At 41.0% G+C, this 23354-nt stretch overlaps 1 protein-coding gene across 1 annotated transcript; it reads left to right on the top strand.

The window, feature by feature from the left end:
* The first annotated feature begins 323 nt into the window (after positions 1–323).
* On the top strand, positions 324–2274 carry LOC123456672 (transcription elongation factor A protein-like 3). The gene is made up of 3 exons (XM_045140581.1): positions 324–475; positions 974–1046; positions 1386–2274. The coding sequence occupies exon 3, from the start codon at positions 1412–1414 to the stop codon at positions 2015–2017; it is 606 nt and encodes a 201-aa protein (XP_044996516.1). The 5' UTR covers positions 324–475; positions 974–1046; positions 1386–1411; the 3' UTR covers positions 2018–2274.
* Positions 2275–23354: the final 21080 nt, after the last annotated feature.

Genomic DNA, 23354 nt, shown 5'->3' with positions numbered 1-23354 from the left:
TCCCCAGGCGCTCTAGTTAGGCACAACTATTTTCAAAAGTGGGGTTTGGGAGCTGACTGTGATTAACAACGCCAGGTATCCTCTCTGACTGACCTGCCACACCTGGTAAGAATTCACATCTAAGACGATTCTTTAAGAGGATGCTGAGCTGTGCCAGTTAAAATATTTAGGGTCAGGAGACCTCTCCCTCCTCCTTTTCTTGTTGTTGCCGCTCTCCTTTTTCCTCATTCCCCCTACAGTCGGTAGCTTCTCTGTTCCTCCAAGATGAGGGGTGGGAAGGAGAGTGTGTAGGGGGGATTAGCTAGGGCGACGCTTGGCTCACGTGACTGGCTTGGCACCCACGTGGGCACCAGCCCCCGCGCCTGCCAGCCTTGTGGTCGCTTCCTGGACCTTGCACCCGCGCAGTACCTGCTCCTTGATTCATCCTGGTTACTGTAAGCCCGAGGAGGCACAGGCCTGTCCCGGGTCTCCTCAGGTCAGTGCGCGAAGGCGGGCCCCCGCTGCAGACTTGGGCAGGGTGGAGGTGGATGGCATCTGGAACCAGCAGCTTTGAGAGAGGAGGGGAAGGATCTGGGAGACTGATGAGTAAGGGGAGCGGAGCAGGCGGGGGCAGGCGAGATGGGGAGAAGGGTGGGAAGAAAGATCCCACTAAAATCCTGCTCCCTACTCTATCCCTCCATCTCTTCAACCGTTTTATAGAAGGCAATTGGAGGGGGGTGCGGTGCTGCGGTGAAACGCATTGATGGGGGTGGGGCAGACTGGCACCGGAGAAGGAGGGAGGAGTACGGACCCAGACGTAGTTCGGAAAGCATCCTGGTTTGTTGTCCAAGGCTTGAAGAGAAATGGCGGCTGGGGTGCGGGGGAGGGGGGCAGCAGAGGAAAGGTTGGGTGACAGGGCCCCGATGCGGGACAGGTTCCCAGTGCCTGCGCGTCCAGTGAGTGCGCAGCTCCTGCCCCTCTGCCCTGCCTGCAGGTTTGCCCGCTCTCCCCAGCGTGCTGCGAGGACTGAGAAGGAGGCGCAAGCTGCCCCGAATCCCTCCCTGCAGGTCAGTAGACGGCAGCAGCGTGGACAGATACCCTGGCACAACTTTGGGCTCCCGCTGGTAGCACAGCCCCCCTCCCCCATGTGGTGTCAGGGCTTGCCACCCTGAAGGAGCTCGGTGGAGGTGGCAAGGCCTGTTAGGGCACGGCGCTCTCACCTGAGAGGGGCACTGCGGGGAAGGGGTAGACAGAAGGCGCCCCAAGCCGGGGCAGTTCAGGAGACCCCTGGCCAAACAAACACACAAACGCGAAGTTCAAAGGCGGGTGAACCCGCGATGCAGCCCTGCGGGTTTCAGTCTCTCATGTTTACTCTTTGTCTCCTGTTCCCCCACCTTGACTCCCAGGACAGGAACAGGAGGGAAGTCTCAACATGGAAGAACACCTCAGTGAAAACGAAGGAAAACTGGAAAAGGAGGGAAAGCCAGAAGATGAGGTGGAGCCTGAAGATGAAGGAAAGTCGGAGGAGGAAGACAAGAAGGCGGATAAGGAAGGGAAGCCGGCGCGCCAGGGAAAGCCTGAGGCTGAGGGAGAGCCAGACGAGCAGGGCCAAGCAAAGGACCAGGGCGAGCCAGACAGTCGGGGGAAGTCGGGAGGGGAGGGCAAGCCCCCAGGGGAGGGGAAGCCCGAGTCCCAGGCCAAGCCAGCCAGTGAGCCCAGGGCAGCCGAAAAGCGCCCTGCTGAAGATTACGTGCCCCGGAAAGCAAAACGAAAAACGGACAGGGGGACAGATGATTCCCCCAAGGACTCTCAGGAGGACTCACAGGACAGGCACTTGAGCAGTGAGGAGGTGGTGAGAGATTGTGCAGATGTGTCAAGGGCTCAGGAGGAGCTCAGGAAAAAGCAGAAAATGGGAGGTTTTCACTGGATGCAGAGAGAGGCCCAGGATGCGTTCGCCCCCAGGGGCCAAAGGGGTGTCCGAGGAGTCCGGGGCGGAGGGAGGGGTCCAAGGGGATTACACGATATACCATACCTTTAAGCCTTTGGCCTTCCATGCTGACTTCTCTGGCGAGGAGAATGTTGCTGGCCCTGCTTTCCCTGGTAGATACTTGCCAGGCCCTGTGCTTTAACCTTCAGCTGATACTCTGCTTTAGGTGTCACTGTCCTTACCAGCAGCCTTTTGACCCAACTCCAGTGCTCTCTGTCTTTTAGTACAGGACTTTCACCCATGTGCATGGAAAAGATGTTCATGGTACATTGTAGAAAACAATAAAGAAAACGGTTTGCAGAACCACAGATACAGTATCAGCCCAATTTTGTAAAAATGTAAATGTGATTACATTATGCATCTGTGCCCATAGAAAGCTACTAGTGTTTTTCTACTAACATGAATAGGACTCATAGATATCAAACCTGATCATTGGAAACTATCCCTCCTCCTGGGTTTGTCATACTATGGCTCCTTCATGTGTGTGCTTTTTGATTTTGATGTCCTTTATTCACTTGGCTCCACTTTTCCCTAAAGACCATGGACTAAGTTTGCCACTAAAAATATTTTAAAAACTGATATTTGACAATCCTACATGATACAAAGGGGGACTATAGCGAGCTTAGAAAGGTAATGATGGAGTCAGGCATGGTGGTGCACGCCTTTAATCCCAGCAGAGGAAGAGGTAGGAGGATTGCCATGAGTTTGAGGCCACCCTGAGACGACATAGTGAATTCCAGGTCAGCCTGAGCTAGTGTGAGACCTTACCTCGAAAAACAAAAAACAAACAACAACAACAAAAAAAAAAAACAGAAACAAGAAGAAAGAAAGGTAATGATGTGTAAAAAAAAATCCCTGCTGCTAGAACATAAAATGGGTAAAATTCACATTACCGTTAGGTTGAATAGCTAGAGGAATTAATCTGCCACTTATAACAGATTCATTGCTAGAAGGGTCAGTCTTATTATCCTGAAATAAGAGTAATACTTGCTTCATAGTGGTTCCACGTGGATCAGAATGCATACTACATATGTGAAGTGTGCTGTGGCCCAGCCCTTCATCAAGCATGAAGGGAGCAATAATCCTAAATCAATCCCATGCAGTAGCTGGAATGCAGATGGAATCAGACACTTGGTGAAGGCATAAGATAGGTCTCATCTAAGTCCAGACAGCTGAGAAATACATATCATTATCTCCTGCATATTGTTTTCTTCTGGCCATTGTGCGTTTTTTCCTGAACTCAATACCCTACTGATAGAAGTTTTAAGGGGTAATAACCCTTTTCTCTCAAGTCAGTTCTAAGTCAAAAATGTTCACCCACTCTAATTACCTATGGAAGAGCATAAAGCCTTCCCCCTTTTAAGTACTATCATTAGTTGTCCATGGGTACTGTCCTAGTGCTACTGGGGCCCTCACAAATATTTCCTAGACTCTTTTCAAAGAAAATTATCATTTATATAGGTTTTTGTTTATGGGTTTTTATAAACATAAATATTATCTTCATCAAATTCAAGTATTACAGGCTACATCGAGAAAAATATAATCATGATAGTAGCTGTTTTGTCTAAAGTTTCTAGGTTGAGCTTCCTTTCAAGAAACTTATAGTGCCTCACCTACCAGTTCAACAGACCCATTAATACCTTTTCATTATGAATCCTCAGCAGTGAGCATGTAAGTTCAGGTGTCAGTGCATTAGTATCACCTGAGAGCAAAGCAGAAACAGAGTAAGAATCTCAGGCTCTATCTCAGATCTACTGATTCTGAAACTTCATTTTAACAAGTTCTTACAGGAATTGCTACCCACACTGAAGTTTCAGAAAAACTTGCATAGGATAGAATCTTTAGTTTTCTCACTTCCACATTTATGCAAAATATGTTCTTGAAGATATAAATATATGCACTAAGGAATACATTACCAATATTACATAGATCGCTTTTGGTCAAAATGCAAATGACCTTTCCCATATAAAATAGATCCTGGTATCAGTTCAATGGGTTGAGATCTGAAAAGCTTTTAATTAAATAGAGGGATGGAGTTAAGACACTTGCCTACAAAGACAAAGAACCCAGATTTGATTCCCCAGGACCCACATAAGTCAGATGCACAAGGTGCACATCTGTCTGGAGTGCATTTGCAAGGATAGAGGCCCCGACATGCCCATTTTCTACTCCACCCATCTCTCTCTCCTTCTTTCTCCCTCTCTGTTTCTATCTCAATTAAATAAAATATTTTTTTAAAAAATACTTTAAATTGAATAGAGTATAGGGACTGAGGAGATAGCTCAGTCAGTAAAGTGTTTGCCTTGCAAACATGTGGGCTTGAATTTAAGCCTTAGATTCCACATAAAAATCTGGGATGGTGTCATGTGTTTGTAATCCTAGCCCTGTGGAGATGGAGACAGGCACATCATGAGAGATCACTGCACAGCCAATCTAACTCACATGTTCCATGCCATTGAGAGTCCCTGTCTCAAATAAAGGTGGGATATACCTAAGGAAATGGATCTACAGACACTTCAAAATACATACACACACACACACACACACACACACACACACACGCACGATACAATAGAGTAAAACAGCTGGGCGGGGTAGTGCACACCCTTAATCAGAAGGCAGAGGTAAGAGGATCACCATGAGTTTGAGGCCACACTGAGACTACATAGTTTATTCCAGGCCAGCCTGAGCCAGAGTGAGACACTTCCTCAACAACAACAACAACAAAAAATAGAGTAAACCAAACCAAATAGGAAATATCAAATCACAAAACTGCATTGCAAATAGTTAGGGTGAGTATTATTTTTGTGAGATATGTGCTGTAGTTAGCTATGTATGCATGTATGTGCACCATGAGTGATGATGAAAACTTTATTTCTAAATATGAATTGTGATTAAAAATCCAGAGAAGGACTGCAATGGACACTTTGTATCATAAAGCATAGACCATCCTCCCATACTTGCATCTATTGCATATATCAGACAAATATTAAATACTCAACAAAAGTATAGATAATGAACAAGTCAGGAGCCACAAATTATTCTCCAAGTTTATCCACTTTTTTTGTTTAGTTCTTCAAGATAGGGTCTCTCTCTAGCCCAGGCTAAGCTGGAATTCACTATGTCGTCTCAGGGAGACCTCAAATTCTTGGCGATCCCCCTACCTCTGCATCCCAAATGCTGGGATTAAAGGCGTGCACCACCACATTCAACTGTCACTTTTTAATATATAGTCTTGGGCAAATAAATTGTCTACTAGGATTTGCATACAGACTCAAAAGCATTGGGGGTTCATGGGCTTTGTAGGCTAGTCAGGAACTGTTGTAGCACATAGTCAAAAATAAATAGTTTTGTCTAGTTTCAATCTGCTATGTGCAGATGTTGATTTTCCCCAGTACCAGTTTTTAAGGAGTCTGTCTTTTCTCTACTGTATATTTTAACACCTTTGTGGAGAATCAATTTATTGTATACGTATGTGTGTTTATTTCTTCAAAGGTGTAATTAATAAGGAATGCATACTCAGGGCTGGAGAGGTGGCTCAGCAGTGAAGATGCTTGCTTTTAAAACCTGATAGGCCAGGTTCTAAAGCCAGGTGCACAAAGTGACACATGCAACTGAGGTTTGTTTATAGCGGCAGGAGGCCCTGGCATGCCCATGCTCTTTCTCTCTCTCATGGAACTTCTCAGTCCCAGGAAGATAAGCCATGCAAAATGATCCAACCAACTGAAGAATCTATGCTATATAATCACCCACAAGAACACAGATTTACAAAAGAAAAAAGTATGCTTGGCAGGGTGGGAGGCCTGGGCTTGGAGGTGACATTCTGCAGGAGTAGCTCATTCATGCTGGAAGAGTTTAGTTCCTTACACTATAGATATTGAGTATACATTTGTGACAGAAGCAAATCTTCTTAACTTAATCTGGGACTGATCTTATTTAGAGCTAGGTTTTAGATGGTGAGTACATATATGCAGTCCCCATTTACTTTTGTAACAGAAACATAGCCTTTCCTGGTCACAAAAGAAATTCAGAATGTATACTAGGACCCCTATTCCTTTGGAACTTGAATTTCAATTTGTGTCCCAATGTCTTGAGTCTGGTGAAAGCTCTGCTCAGTTTTCAAACTAATGTCTCTAATGTTTCTATAAAAATATAATGACAAAGTAAAAATGTTATGTTAAGTATACTGTTGTCCTCTATAAGATTGTTTTAAAGGTTTTGATTACATAAAATGACATTATCCTCTTTCCAATATTTAAAACAGATTTTTGTCCAACTTTTTTTTTTTAAATTTAAAACCTTTTTATTGACAGCTTCCATAAAAACAAATACAAATATACCAATTCCCCCCTTTCCAAAAATTAAAAAAATAAAAAAATGAACCTTTTCTCCATTATCAAGCTCCCACCAATCATGGGCTACAAGAGGGCCTATACCTATTAAATTATCTCTTAAAAAAAACAATGTTTATCCCATTTATCTGGCGCTAACTGCACTCTCTGTTGAAGAATCTCCTTCTCTTTTTCAGATAGACACATATCAAAAGGAAAGAACTACCTCATCACACTTCAAAAGGGCACCAACTGAAACTAAAAATAACTGGGGAAATAAGCAAGAGTGCTGCTTTCTTTGTGAACCTGGTAACAGCACAAGGGGGAAAGAGATAGATGCAGAGAACACTTGACTCCTGTCAAACCAAATATATAGAGACAGAGACTCCCAACACCTTATCACTGAAGCAGAATGAAAATGAACCCAGCATTGGTCGCGGAAATTAGTGGAAAAGGGGCCAGGAAGAATGTTAGAACCACACATTGGGCCATTATGCACAGAGACATTGCCTCTTACCCATAACTGATGGATAACCCCAAAATACATGACCCATATTCCCCAACAAGGCAGAACCCTGTGGAGGGGGGAAAACAGAGAGGAGGCTAACGGTCATATCAACATGACTGTATAAACTATGTACATAACCAAAAATAAATAAATAAATAAATAAAAGCATAACAACATCCATTCCCTCACTAGAATGCCAGAAGCCAGAACACTGGCACAAAACAGTGGTGAGGATGTGGGACAAGAACTGTATGTTCATTGGCACAGGGCTGGTGGTATCCAGAGTTCTTTTGCTACTGTGAAGGACAGTTTGACAGGTTTTTTTTTATTTTTTATTTTTTTGGTTAAATGAGAGTAAATACCTATTTACCATGTGATCAATCAACTGCTCTCCTTGGGATTTACCCACATGTGTCAAAATCTCATAAACACACAAATATGCATACATGATTGTTACAACAGCTTTTCATAGTGATCTTAATTTAGAAGCAACTGAGATGTACTTTAGTAGGTTAGTAGCTAAATAAATAGTAGTACCTTTAGACAGTGGAGTATTATTCAGCAACTGAAAAATGACTGTCACAAAAAAAATAGTCCTCATACTAGCTTTCCCATAGTACTTCATTCATCACTTTCTCAAAGACTGACTATATTTTAAAGGGCTATCTAATGTGAAACTATGTCAGTAGTGGTTTCATGGCTGCTACCATGTGAATTAATTAGCTTTTCATTTCTGCAAACACCGCTTTATTTGAAACACAAGAGACTCTTTATCTTGGCTTCAACGTCCCATTTTACAAACACCTCCTATGTGTATAACAATCTTCAGTTTCCAGTTTTAAACAGGGTTTTCAACTCACTACAAAGGTGTTTTTACATTATCCTGAGGTAAATTGTATTGAGCTGCTTTCTCTTCTCTTTCAGCATCTGTATAAGAACACAAAACTCAACTCCAATTCTCCAGTTCAAGTCCAATTAAAGTCCATTAAAATTACAATAAACAACAATGCCTTTTTACTGCATTTTATTGCTATAATGTTAATGGTTCTAAGATCACTGAGGCTGTTAGTAAGTAAATGGATGAATTATCTTAATTGGATCAGAAGTGGTACTAAAGCTTGTAACAGCAAGTATGCATGTATAAGAAAGATGAAAATGCATTATTATGCTCATTTTTGAAGTGAACTTCTGTTTTCATTTTAGTCAACAGCCACTTTTCAGTAAATCAAAACTGAAATAAGTGTGAGTGGTGAGGTTACATGACTGAACTGTAGAGAATTTCACTCTTGTTCAAAAGCTGCTGCACAGAATGGATCCATTTGATTATAATTTAGTCAACTTGGAGCTCCAAGCTGGCTAATTTGGAAGTTGAGGAGCACTGTAGAATAGTCCCTGAGATATATCTTTCTGTTTGGCCAAAAGGACTATGGATTCTCACTGCCCAACACACTGTCAATGGACTCTTGAGATTCCTGAAGAGATGCAAAGTTAGAATGCACAGTGTCAAACTGGATGTGTCCCACTGAGATAAAACTCTCATTTGAAAACAAAGGGAAGGGAGAGTACAGATGTGAAAAGATACAAATATTTTTCAGCTGATTATGATATTTTCCATGACATATCATTCTTCTCATGTGTTGTCCAATTTTTAAAGGAGTCCTTTGTAGGCCGATTTACTATGAAACAAGCTCATCTACCATTCCTGGAAGCATAACTTGCAATAATAATTAAGAACTTCTTCTAAAATAGATGCCATCTGTTCAACATTTAAGTAGTACTCTGTCCACCTTGTGATCAATCTACACATGTATTTCTCCCAATAGCCTTCTTAATTTTCCATATTTATTCTTTCCCTGAGAAACAAACAACCCATTCATCATTGCTCTTCTACTGGGGTATCTCTTTTTGCATTCCAAGAAAATGAGAACTGTCATCTAAATTTCTGGCCATAGGGAAAAGTTTCCCTTTGCCACTGACTTTTAGTTTTATTGTCACCTGAAATTGTGAAACATTTGTCTTCTTTTTTTTTAATTTAATTTATTAGTTTTCATTTCAGTGAATACAGGCAGTTTGGTACCATTATTTAGGCTCATCTGTGATCTACCCCCTCCCATTAGACCCTCCTTGTTAATGAAAATGGGTCGTGCATTGTAGAGTTAGCCCCCAGTTATTAGTATGATAAATGTCTCTGCAAATCATGACCCAACATGTAACTCTGACATTCTTTCCGCCCCCTCTTCCACAAGATTTCCCTGAGCCATGTTGGGTTCATTTTTGGTCTGCTTCAGTGCTGAGGTGTTGGGGGCCTCTGAGGCTTTGGCTCTCTGATTTGGTAGGAGTTGGTTTTTCTCTGCGTTGATCTCCTTCCCCTTTGTGCTGGTATCCAGTTCACAGGAAAACATCACCCTTGCTAATTTCGCCAGTTGTCCTTAGTTTCAGTTGGGCCTCTTTTGAGGTATGTTGGGGCAGCTCTCTTCTTAGGATCTGCATCTATCTGGAAAAGAGAAGCAGATTCTCCAACGGCGAGTAAGTTAGCACCCAGAAAATTGAGATAACACTTACTTTTTTGATATACAGTTTGATAGGTGTAGGCCCTCTTATACCCCGTGATTGATGGTAGCTTGATATTGTAGAGTGGGCTTGTGTTTGGGTATGGTTCTGACTTGTTTCCCAGCTCCAGCTAAGGGTCTAGTACCACTGAGTGGATCAGTTAGCCAAATGAAGAGCAATTGATTCCTCACCATGGCTGTGTACCACTATTGCACTTGTGTGGGCATCACATCCGGTTATTTGTTGCTAATTAGGTTAAACAGTGTGTTGCTTGGACAGATCTTGGTCATATCCCCCAGTCGCCTATGTAGCGCCTTCTGGCACTAGACACGCTGACTGTCTGGGGACTGACTCTCTCCTGGCTTCCAGCCATGTCATTCCATTTTACGTGTCAGCTGCGTATGGAGTCTTCAGTAATAGGGTCTTATCACTGGCCTTTGGTAGGTCATCAAGTACTCTGACAGAAGTCTGTCATTGTTTTGGGAAACCTTGTAGGTTTCTCTGATCAAAAGCTCATTGTGGATGGTAGGCCCAAGCTGGAAGTGGGGGTTACAGGTCAGTGTCCATTAAGAAATTGAGGAAAAAGATAACTAATATACAAGAGTTAGAGAGGAGAGAGATAGAGGGGAGAGGGGGAGAGGGATGGAGGGAAGATGTAGGAGATTTAGGTCAGTCTTGATCCTACCCTCTCCAGTGTCTTGTGGTTCAGGTGTTTCCTGTAAGGGTCTAGTGAAGGTTCAGCCATTTGGTCTGTCTTTTAGGAAGTAGAATTTTATGGTACCATTGCCGTTTGGGTCCGGATTACTGTTTTCCACCCTTTGATTACCTCCCTGCCCTCCCATCCATCTTATTGTCTAGTCCATGAGGTGCTTGCTGGGTATGTAAGGCATCTTGGGCAGATTCAGTTTAGGTGTTGCAGATGAGTGAGACTATGTGTCGATTTTTTTTCTGTGATTGGGTAAGTTCGCTGAGAATGATCTGTTCCAGGTTCAACCATTTTTCCTCAAATTTCTTTATGTCATTTTTTCTTACTGCTGTATAGAATTCCATTGTGTAGATATACCACGTCTTTGTTATCCATTCTTCTAATGATGGACATCTGGGTTGATTCCAGCTTTTAGCTATTACAAATTGAGCTGCTACAAACATGGTTGAGCAAATCTCTCTGGCTTTTGGTTTGAAGGTTTTAGGGTACATGCCCAGTAATGGTATAACTGGGTCTGTTGGTATTTCTATAGTCAGCTTTTTCAGGAGTCTCCATATTGCTTTCCAAAGTGGTTGTACCATCCTGCATTCCCACCAACAGTGAATGAGTGTCCCTGCTTCTCCGCATCCTCGCCAGCATTTATTTTCATTTGACCTTTTGATGTTGGCCATCCTTATTGGGGTAAGGTGGAATCTCATAGTTGTTTTAATTTACATTTCTCTGATGATTAGGGATGATGAACATTTTCTTAGGTGTGTGTTTGCCATTTGTATCTCTTCCTCTGTGAATTGCCTGTTTAACTCTGTGCCCCATTTTGTGAGTGGGGTATTTGTCTTCTTATTGTTTAGACTTTTGAGTTCTTTGTAAATTCTAGAGATAAGGCCTCTATCAGTTGGATAACCTGCAAATATTTTCTCCCATTCTGTGGGTATTCTATTGGCTTTGCTTATTATATGCTTGTCTGTAAAGAAACTCTTCAGCTTCATATGATCCCAATGGTTGAGTGACTGTTTAAGAACTTGAGCCACTGGGGTTTTATTCAGGAAGTCTTTTTCCATTCCTATATCATGGAAGGTACTTCCTAAATTTTCTTCCAGTAGTTTTCGAGTTTCTGGTCTTATGTTGAGGTCTTTGATCCATTTGGATTTGAGTGTTGTGCATGGTGAAATGTGTGGATCAAGTTTTAGTTTCCTGCATGTGGTTATCCAGTTTGTCCAGCACCATTTGTTGAAGATGCTATCTTCTTTCCAGTCTATATTGTTTGGGCCTTTGTCGAATATCAAGTAGCTATAGTTGCTTGGCCCAAAATCCGGGTCCTCAAGTCTATTCCATTGGTCTATACTCCTGTTTTTATGCCAGTACCATGCTGTTTTTATTACTATGGCTTTGTAGTATAACTTTATATCGGGTATGGTGATGCCACCAGAGGTATTTCTTTTGCCGAGGATATGTTTGGATATGCGAGGCCTTCTGCCTTTCCATATGAAATTTGAGATCATTTTTTCTATGTCTGTGAAGAACACTGTAGGGATTTTAATTGGAATTGCGTTAAATCTACATATTGCCTTTGGTAGGATTGTCATCTTCACAATGTTAATTCTGCCTATCCAGGAGCATGGGAGGTCTTTCCATCATTTCAAGTCCTCCTCAATTTCTTCTTGAAGGAGGTTCCACAATGTCAGGCACATCCAAAATATTCTTTTTCTCTATTCTCTAGTAAAAGGAATATTCCATTAGATTACAATTGTGGGTTGATAGAGGTAGGCAAGTAGTACAAGTTTCCCTGAGTATGATGTTTTGATTCAGCTGTTCTCCATAAACTGATGCGTTCTAAATACTAGCTCCCCAGCTAGTGGCAATTTAGGAATTGAAGCCTCCTGGAAGCAGTGGATTAGGTACGGGCTTATGGGTGTTAGCCAGCTTCTCCTTGCTAGTATTTGGCATACTCTCCTGCTGCTGTTGTTCACTTGATGTTAGCCAGGAGGTCATCCTACCCTCCGCTCATGCCATTGTTTCGCTTGCAATCATGAAGCATTCCCTCAAGTCTGTAAGTCAAAATAAACCCTTTCCTCCCACAAACTTCTCTTATTTGTGTGTCTTCTGCCAGCAACGTGAAGCTGAATGCAACTCTGAGAGTTTGAACCTCCTACTTGTACTATTTTCTTGTACCTGATTATCATTATTATGTTCAGTTATCTACATGTAATTCTCATACTAAAGTGTAATGCTGTGGTACAAACCTACTCTTATTGTTTGATGACTCTATTCATGATAAGCTGCTCAGGATGTATATAGTTACTTGGTATTCCATTGTCAGCTGCTTGGGTTCTTCCTTAGTCCAAAAGCTGATTTATTTTTCATTTGGAAAATATTTATTGTAGGTTAAAGGAGCTAAGTAAACTGCCTAATTTCACAGAGTAGGACAGATATGGGTGGCTGATCTCTTTTTTTGTACTATTTTAGTAAACTATCTATGCTGAAAGAAAACATTGATTATGCACATGCATGTGATAGACACAGAACCAGATGCCATGGTAAATACAAAGATAACCCTTCATAAGAATTTTACCACCCAAGTTCCTGTGTTGTGATGGTGCCATTACCATCTTTATCAAATAGGGAGAAAGTTTCCTTGAATTCAGCAATCTATTCTTCTGTCAGCTGATCAGCCATGGTGCGAGTGAAGGGAGGAACAGCAAGGCAGGCAAGGAGGGTGTCTGCACCAGCACAGGGTCTGTGAGAGTGGGGGTGCCTTTGCAGCTGCTGGTAGCACACTGAATGTCCTGTACCCTGTGCCACCACCCAACTACTAGTCTGCTTTTTATTTTTTTATATTTATTTGTTATTTGATAGAGAAAGAAAGAAAGGCAGAGAGAGAGAGAAAGAAAGAGAACACACCAGGGCCTCCAGCCACTGCAAATGAACTTGACACATGCACTACCTTGTACATCTGGCTTAGGTGGGTCCTGAGGAATATAACTTGGGTCCTTTGGCTTAGCAGGCCTCTACTGCTAAGCCATCTCTCCAGCCCTTGTTTGTTTGTTTTTTTTATGTTTATTATTAACGAGACGGTCCATATGGATACATAATGTGTTGGTACCCTCTTTTCCCTCATCCCTGCCCCCATTCCACGGAGGACACTCCTCAGTAGGGATACAGGTATTCCCAATGGGGTTGTAGTTTATGCATGGTGGGAGCAGTAGTCAGTTACTGTGGGGGGATAGAATGCCTCTGGCTATGATGTCCGCAACCTGCGGCTCTTACAATCTTTCCACCCCCTCTTCTGCAAAATGCCCTGAGCAGTGGTGGGTGAGTTTTAAGTCTACTTCAGTCATGAACTCTTAGGAACCTCTGGATCTCTGCTTTAGTAGATGTGTATCCTCAGGGTTTGTCTCCTACACCCTGGCACCGATTATCAGGAACAGCATGGAAGCAGCACTCTTGCTCATCTCCCTGTTCCTCTGTGGATTCAGCTATGGCTTGGCTTAAGTGTGAGGGGTAATTTATCTCCTTTAGTCTTTCTAACTTCTGAAAAAGAAGAACAGATTCATAACCAGGGAACAGGGAGGAGAGCTTAAATGTATTTTTTTTTAATTTTATTTTATTTATTCCAGAGACAGAGAGAGAGAGAGAGACAGAGAGAGAGAATTGGTGCACCAAGGCCTCAGCCACTGAAATTTGACTCCAGATGCTTGCTCCACCTTAAGGACATGTGAGACCTTGTCCTTGCTTCACGTTTGTGCATCTGGCTAACATGGGATCTGGAGAGTCTAATATGGGATCTGGAGAGTAAAACATTGTTCCTTGGGCTTTGCAGACAAGCCCTTAACCTTTAAGCCATCTCTCTAGCCCAAGAGCTAATATACTAAGGTAAAACATTTGTTTCATTATTACCTTATTTCCATAAGTCCCTCTAAAGGGTTTATTGAATAAGGGACCATTTGGGCATACAGAGTTTAATAACATTACAGAAACTTTTAGATAATAGCATCTAAAAGGTCTTAACATTTCTATAGTCTTACTGCATAACCACTCTGAAAAATGTCAACAAGTACTACTAGAAAAAGTTTCATGGAAGGTTCAGAGTATACACATATAGCGACATGCTTCTTCAATGTATCCTGCCTTAGCCTCATTTGGATATGACATAGAGAAACATGGCCAAAGAAACTCTAGACTACAGCAAATTACTTTTTTTCTTACTTAATAAATAAGACAGCACGTAATATCTTATCCACTTATTTTGTTATTAAGAAAGGTCTGATTAGTATCACCATTGATCCAAGTGGGGCAAAGCTCTTCTAATTAGCATTTAATTCTTATGGCATGTTATTGTAGTGGCATTCACCTTGTCTCAGATTTTAAACCCTGTCACCTGACCTCCACTGCTTGAGGATCTCATAATTCATACTCAGATCAAGTAGCCCAATTTCAGTGTAGTACTCTTCACCATTATATTCTGCTCACAAAGTCCCAACAAAATTTTCAAAGATGCTTCTGATCCTTTCACCAATTCACTATTTAATGACTTGGAGATGTATCTACACACATGCCCATTTACCACAATTGGGGTTTCACTTCTTCTCTTCTGCTGTTGTTACAACATTGTAAAAGCCAGAAAAGGTAGGGAATTTAATTGGCTGTCATAATACAACACTAAAATATCCTAAACTTGATCATTCATTGTATGTGCCCTAATATGAGGGACTCCATCAAAAACTTGTCATGAACCTTTCATGGTGCTATATATGTGTTTCTAGTGACAGCTTGCAATATCCACTTCCCCTGCATATTATGGTAATTAATCTCTTGTTGTCAAACTGACAGGGTTTAGAATCACCAATAACCATGAAAATAAATCTCTGGACATGTACATGAAAGATTTTCTAAATTAGATTAGTTCAAGTGGGAAGATCCACCCTACCCTTGAGCAAAACAATCCCATGGGCTGGGTACCTGGACTGTATAAAAAGGAGAAAGCTGAAAAAGCCACCTTCATCATTCTTGCTATATCCTCCCTGCTTATGTGGCAGTTTGACACTGGTTTCCTGGTACTGCTATGCTTTCTCCTCCATGATGGGCTTTCACTTAAAATTGTAAGCTAAAAATAAATCCTTTCCTTCCTTAAGCTGATTCTGTGGGGTGCTTTGTGCCAGTAACAAGAAAGTAATAACTAAAATTAATAATGAGAAGTGGGACTATTGTTATAATAAACATGACCATGTGGTTCTTAGTTTGTTGAATGCATTTGCAAGAGAAATGTGGAATGATTTAGACCCTTGGACTAGAGAAGCTTTATAATGCTGAATTAAGAGCTTAATGAGCCATATAATGGGAGTTTTAAAGACTAGAGGACAGAAAGAGATGTGGACTGTGAATCCAGGGCTCATGGTATTTCAGAAAATAAGAAGGACTTTATAGGGAGCCTAGCTAGAGGCAGTTCCTATAAATGAAACAGGTAATAATTCCTGGAAAAGAAATGGACAGAATTCTGCCAGTGTCCTGAGAACTGAAAATAAATTAAATTTAAAGATAAAGGAGTAATGCATTTGGCATAGGAAATTTCAAAACAAAACAACATTGAATGTATAGTATGGTTTCTTTTATCTGCCCAAATTCAGATCTATAAGGAGAAAGAGCAAACTATAGAACAGAAAAATATGACATGTTGTGCAGAAATAAGTATAAAAAAATTTAAGGTTCCAAGCCAAGAGACCAAAGTCACTCCCGTGCTATAATCATTACGGAAATTACCACAATTATAAGTAAATCTTCTCTGCACTGGGACATTAAGAAAACTGCCCCAAAGGTAAGACCCAACCCACTGAAGCATTATGCTAGTAATAATGTAAATTCTTTTGAAAGGGAAAGACCTATAAAGAGAATGCTGAAGGAAGTCTTTGCTCCCCAAGGTCAGCATACAAAGGATGGTACGTGCAGAATAGAGAGGTATCCCATGGATGCCAGGCTTCATCCAGATCTGATAGCATTTTTTAAGACTTTATTTATTTATTTATTTATTTATTTATTTATTTATTTATGAGAAAGAGAGAGAGAGAATGAGCACACCAGGGCCTCCAGACACTGCTAATGAACTCCAGATGCATGTACCACCATGTGCATCTGGCTTATGTGGGACCTGGAGAATCAAACCTGGGTCCTTAGGCTTCACAGGCATGCACCTTAACCACTAAGCAATCTCTCTCTCTCCCTGACAGCAGAATTTTGCAGTATTTCCCATATGGTACTGGTTTTAGAAGAATGCAAGATGCAAAACAAAGAGTCATGGTTTCACCATGGTTCCAGAGGCCTCCTGACACTAAGCAAAATGTGAGGAGGGTCAAGTTCTCTATAATAAGGCCTTAGTAGGACACTGTGTGAAGATAGACCCTAAGTTGCAATGAAAACCTCAAGATATTAGAGATGCCAAGATCATGAGACATAAACCAAGAAATTCTACAGTCTTGGGGTGTATCTGGCCCATGGATGAGGCTACACGAAGAAAAGTTGGAGGATCTGAACTAACTAAACATTTTGGAGCCCAGAGAATTTCATCAGGAATCCCAGATATCAGACATGAAGATGAAGGATTTAGCATTTGCCCTACTGTTATTTGGTCTTACTTTGTTTAGATTTGCCACCACCACTCCCCTATTGCTTCTTTTTGAAACAAGAATGTTTATCCTGTGCCATTATATGTTAGAAGTATGTAACTTGTACTTTGATTTTCCAGGTGTCACAATTAAAAGATTGCCCTTGAGTCACAGTTGAAACTTTGTACATTTATTTTTAATGATGTTAGGAGTATTTAAAACTATGTTTTTTTGAAGATGGTGGCATAGGAAACATGCCAAAGTAGTCTATGGGAGAAAAAATAAAAACAAAGCAAAACAAATCAAAACAAAAAAGCAAAATGCAATCTTCTACTAAAAAGTAAAGGTGGGGCTGGAAAGATGGCTTAGCGGTTAAGCACTTGCCTGTGAAGCCTAAGGACCCCGGTTCGAGGCTCGGTTCCCCAGGTCCCACGTTAGCCAGATGCACAAGGGGGCGCACGCGTCTGGAGTTCGTTTGCAGAGGCTGGAGGCCCTGGCACGCCCATTCTCTCTCTCTCCCTCTATCTGTCTTTCTCTCTGTGTCTGTCGCTCTCAAATAAATAAATAAAAAATTTTAAAAAGTGAAGGTGTATAAGAAATTATCAACCACAGCAGTGAAGTAGGAGAGATCCAGAGCATCTAGAGAACACAGAAGCAGGCAAACGTGGCTCCAACAACAACAACACCAGGTCCACATGACCACAGCCACCAGGCTTGGCCAGAACCACAGTCAAAGCTGGGTGAGGGGATTTTCCACTCACACCAGCCTCCATGCAAACTCAAGAAACATGAAGGGAAAGACAGCAGAGACCAGCAGAGCATCTCATGTGGAAAAGGATCATGAGGGCCAGCAGGAGAACTTCAGCCAACATCCACAGCCTCCCCTCCCCCACCACTAGTAGAAATGTCAGCAAGCACCAGAGACTTGGGGAAAGAAACTCACCTAAACAGCACCCAATACAGGTGATCAGAACCCAGCCAGCCTACCTGAATCCACAGCACAGCAAAGAGGGACACAAGTGGGCTCGCAGCATAACTGAGACCAACCCATCCCAAAAGATAACTGGGATTACACCAGGTCAGTACCCACCAAAAAAGCCTGGTATATAGGCTTGTTTCAGAAGTGCTAATTGCACCTTCCATGTCAGGGTGAATTATGTGTCAAATATGATGGGTGGTTGGATTTGCCATTCTTAAATAAGCTATATTTTGGGCTTGTTATTTGTTGCTTCCTGATTTACAGTGACTTTGTCTCCTATTCTGTTGTTCGTTCGGGCAGGAGCTCACTCGGTCACAAGCTGACCTTGGAACCCTCAACAGACCAGAAATCCCTGCCTCACAGTTGACAGATCACTTTTCTGGATACTGGGAGAGTCTTAAGAGCCACACTGAGCACCTTAAGCTACTACACTGAAGGTATATAACATCAGATTGATTGATACACCTAATAATACTGCAGATAATTAGAAAACCCAAGTATTAAATTAATCCAATATGCAAAAATCTCTACATTATAATACCAGAAACACAAAAGATCAAGACAATACTAAATGGAGAAAAACGTGAAGCTTTTCCACTAAAATCAAGAACAAGACAAGGATCTCCACTCTCCCCACTTTTATTTAATATAGTACTGGATGTCTTAGCCATAGCAATAGGGCAAGAGACACACATAAATGGGATACAAATTTGAAAGGAAGAGGTCAAGTTATCATCATTTGCAGATGATGATTCTATACATAAAGAACCCTAAAGACTCTACCAGCAAAAGGTTAGAGCTGATAAACTCTTATAGCCATGTAGCAGGTTACCAAATAAACACACAGAAACCAGTAGCCTTCCTATATGCTAACAACAAACGCACAGAGGATGAAATCAGAGAATCACTCCCATTCACAATTGCAGAATAAACCTAACCAAGGAAGTGAAAGATCTGTACAATGAAAACTTTAAAACACTCAAATAGGAAATTGCAGAAGACACTAGAAAATGGAAAGACATCCCTTGTTCTTAGATCAGAAGAATCAATATTGTGAAAGCAATCTGCACATTTAATGCAATCCCCATCACAATTCCAATGACATTCTTCACAGAAATAGAAAAAAACAATCTTAAAATTCATTTGAAAGCACAAAATATGTCCAATATCTAAAACAATTTTGAGCAACAAAAATAAGGCTGATGGTATCACCATACCTGATTTTAACCTATAGTATAGAGCCATAGTAACAAACACAGTATGGTACTGGCACAAAAACAGAATGTAGATCAGTGGAACAGAACAGAGGACCAAAATATAAGTCCAGGTAGCTATAGCCACCTAAACTTCAACCAAAATTCCAAAAGTACTCATTGGAGAAAAGACAGCCTCTTCAGCAAATGGTGCTGGGAAAACTGGATATGTATCTGTAGAAAGATGAAATAGATTCTTATCTCTCTCCATGCACAAGAACCAAGTCTAAATGGATCAGGGACCTTAATATCATACCTGAAACTTTGAAACTGCTGGAGGAAAAGGTAGGGGAAACTTTTTGAATATAACCCCAATTTCTCAGAAAATAAATCTACTAATGAACCATTGGGACCTCATGAAATTACAAAGTATTTGTACAGCAAAAGATACTGTGAATAGAGAAAAGAGGCAACCTACAGAATGGGAGAAAATCTTTGCAATCTATACATCTGACAGAGGATTAATATCCAAGATATGCAAAGAACTCATAAAACTAAACAAATAAGAAGACCCAGAAGACATATATTGGTACTAGAAAATTTTCAGTGCTAGGGATGGGATACCTTCCAGTGAGTTATTAGCCAGGGAGGTCCCTGATGCCCTTAAAATATTACAGGTCATTGCTGAGGCTCTTGGTCTCCCACCAGGAATAGATGGTAAGACACTATTGCTGAAGATTCCACATACTTGAGCTGCAAGGTCACTGAAAAATCCTGCTGGAGCTGAGCTGAAAACCTCCTCCATGTATACCAGCTGACAGAAAGTTGGAAAACGCCATGTTATATGCAGTTCAGTGGGAGAGAGAGAAATCACCAGTGAAGATACTTAACAGTAGACACTGCAAGCCTTAAATTTAGCCAGCCAGGACAAATGAGCCAACAGGTGCAATAGTGGTACATCTGTTATGGGGGAACCAGCTACCCTCTAATTTGGCTGGAGGCCCATTCCATTGGGGGAATACATCCCTGATGCTGAAAATCTACAGCAGGTGTAGTCATGAATCCTAGGGGTGTAAAGTCTGCTGGTGTCTGGGTAAATGTATATACTGTGCTCACAAAACTGCCCAATAAGCACTTCTCTTAATGTTCATACCCACATATTAATGCTACTCTCACTTTTGGTTATAAAAGGTTCTCTTTTCAGATGGCAGAGACATTGGGATGACTTACAAGGCAGCACGGTGCTGAGAAGAAGTCACAGATGAGTGATCAGCACTGAAATATCTCTATCATGTCTTCCAAGGCTCGGAAGAGCTGGTAGAAAGAATGTAAGAGCTGAAGGAAGGGTAAGATTCCTTACAACATGCTCCTCCAGTCACAGAATGCCCTGGATGTCCATTACCTCACAGATCCAGACACTAACTACACATAATAATAAGGAAATTATAATAATAAGAGGAAAAGATGATGACATCAAAATAAAAGAGATACTGATTGAGAGGGGGAAAAGGTATAATGGAGAGTGGAGGTTCAAAGGGGACAGTGGGGTTAGGGAGGGAGGGTATTAACATGGGTTATTGTCTATAATTATGGAAGTTGCCAATAAAAATAGATTAAAAAGAACTATAGTTGTTTTAAAGTTTGAACTTCATGCATTTTGCATCATGAGATGGCCATGAGACTATAGGGACAAAGGGTAGAAGATTATAGCTTAAAAATGTTATCTTTGAGCTTCAAGTTGACAAGGGGTGGATTTGTGATAGCTAATTTCTTGTGAACTTGAAAGAATTTATAATCACCATGGAAACAAATCTCTAGTCATGATCATGAAAGGTTTTCTGGATTAAATTAGTTGAGGTGGGTAAAACTACTCTGAATGTGAGTAGCACCATCCCATGTACTGACTTCCTGAATGGTATAAAATAGAGACAGATATCATTGCATTGGAAATTCATGACTCCTGCTACTTTCTCTCTGTAGCTATCATGATGTGGCACAGGTTACCTGTTCCTGCCATGATGGACTTCCTCTAGAACTATATGCATTTTCCTTCCTAAGCTAATTCTGGTCAGGTATTTTGAACCAGAAATTAGAAAGTGAGGAATATACATACTCCTTTTAGGGTCACTAGAAGTCTACAAATGCTCTACAGTGTCACTGAGAAGTATTTTGTCCCAATTATTTTTTTTTCTTTTGGTTTCTCGAGGTAGGGTCTCACTCTGGCTCAGGCTGACCTGGAATTCACTATGTAGCCTCAGGGTGGCCTCGAACTCTCGGCAATCCTCCTACCTCTGCCTCCCGAGTGCTGGGATTAAAGGCGTGTGCCACCACGCCCGGCTTGTCCCAATTATTAAATGGTACATTCACTTTATCTCCCAAAGTTTTTATTCCACTTGCTCTTCATTCCATCTACCATTCATATTTCTATGAATATTTGTGATACTACATCTCATATACCCACTGACCTCTCCTAACATTTTCCTATCCCACTTTCTTGATCTACTTTGTAAGGACGTTACTTTTTCCTCCTCAAATAGTAAGCAACATACTTCCTGAATTGTTATGATTTGGAAGTATCTTGTACCACTGAACCATCTCCCCAGTCCAATTGTTATGATTTGGATATGGTATCATTATCACTCATGGGTTGATGTTTAGGAGGTTTATTCCCTATGATGTTAAAGCTGATGGGACAATTAATAAGTGTGGAGAGGCATAATAGGAGGTCCTTAGGTTATTGGCATTGCCCTTAGAAAAGATCAACGTAGTTTATGTGGGAAGTCCTCCTTTGTAGTTCTTCAAAAAGTTATAAAGTACTGAGTTTGGCCCCATTCAACTTTCTATAGCTCTCTATTTGAAATATGGTCACATGCTCCTGCCATTGCCAACAGAGAAGGTGCTTACCAGAACTGAGCTAATGAGGACATGCTACTTTTTGGAGAAAACTGGGAACTAAATGATCCTACTTACTTTTTAAGTTATACTGTCTTGCGTGTTTCATTATAGTGATAAAATGCTGTCTAATATATGGGGTAACTTTTGGTACCTATCAGTGTATTTAAGAAGTGCATAGCAGGAAACTGGGACTATAGTAAGAATAGTCTTCCAAATCCTATTCAGAACACTTCCTTGCAGCAATCAATCACTTAGTTATTCTACTTGAGACCAAGACCAAGAGAATCCCTGATAAAGCCAAAGATGAAGTACACATGAACACTATTTCTAAGTCTGATTTTGTCTGGACCTTATGTTGTTTGTCTGTAATCATCTCTCTTAAACAAAGACGTATAGAAATTCTGTTGGAAACTTGATGGGCTTGGGTGTTGTTTCTTGTGTAGCCCTTACTATTTAACATAAGATATGCAAATGATGCTGAGCTATTGGGTTGGAGGGAACTTGCTCACATAAGTGAGGAATTGAAATAGGTAAAAGCTATGCAAGTTGAATATTCCCTATTAGCCTCTAATTTGGTGAGGAAATTTGAAACAAGAGGATGTAATGAAAATGCTAGAAAAATAGCAAAAGAAAAGGGAGCATTGAAGAGTGGAAAAGTATCTAGGTCCACCTTGCCAACACTAGACCCAGTAACAATTCTTTCTATCTAGTTTGTGTCACCAGACTCTCTGTACCCCCTCATCTTCCAGGGAAAGTAGCTTTTTGTTATCTTTCATAGTCCTTCAGGGAAACAGATGCCTTTTGTATTCTAAACTACAGTTAAAGAGTTCATATATACAAACTTTTTGTTTCCCTTCAATCTTTTGCATGCTTGTGCTAAAACAGTTTACTATCTTAAGTTTTGCTATCTTGGACAAGTCTTGCTAGAATGTAATGTTCTGCAACACTTAGATTCATGTAACATGAGGAAAGAAATGTATGAAGGAGCTTTTTTTTTTTTTTTAATCCAAGGGGTAGCAAAATCTGCCAATGACCTACAGCAGATAATATTTTTGTTGTTAATAATATGTGGACAGATTTAGAGTATATTAAGATGAGATTCTATATAGAAATGAGCAAGCATGTAGGACAGAGAATAAAATGGAAAGTAGAAAGACATGAAAAGTATAAGGATATATTCTTCATAGGAAAATTAAGATACAAATAGAATATTTTTAGATAAGAAATGTTTTCAAGCCAAAGGAGTGGTAGAACTGCTTACAATGCAGTCTTCCAGACATAAAATGGCCTGTATATCCATGACCTAGCAATGCCTGGCACTAACTACTCAGGACCCTCATAATAGGAGAAAAAGATGATGACATCAAAGTAAAAGAGAGACGAATTGAGAAGGGGAGGGGATATTATGGAGAGTGGATTTTTGAAAGGGAAAAGATAAGGGGAGGGAATTATCATGATTTATTGGATATAGTTATGGAAGTTGTCAATAAAAAAGTTTTTAAAAAGAAATGTTTGGGGCTGGAGCGATGGCTTAGTGGTTAAGGCACTTGCCAGCAAAGCCAAAGGCCTTTGTTCAATTCCCTAGTACCCATGTAAGCCAGATGCACAAGGTGGCACATGCATCTGGAGTTTG

The sequence above is a fragment of the Jaculus jaculus genome, chromosome X (genome assembly GCF_020740685.1).
Source record: "Jaculus jaculus isolate mJacJac1 chromosome X, mJacJac1.mat.Y.cur, whole genome shotgun sequence".
NCBI classification, from domain to species: Eukaryota; Metazoa; Chordata; class Mammalia; order Rodentia; family Dipodidae; genus Jaculus; species Jaculus jaculus.
The sequence above is the reverse complement of the archived record's forward strand: the minus strand, read 5'-3'. Positions and strand labels throughout refer to the sequence as shown.

Coding starts and splice junctions, on each gene's coding strand:
- LOC123456672 (XM_045140581.1), top strand. CDS start 1,412: ATGGAAGAACACCTCAGTGAAAACGAAGGAAAACTGGAAAAGGAGGGA.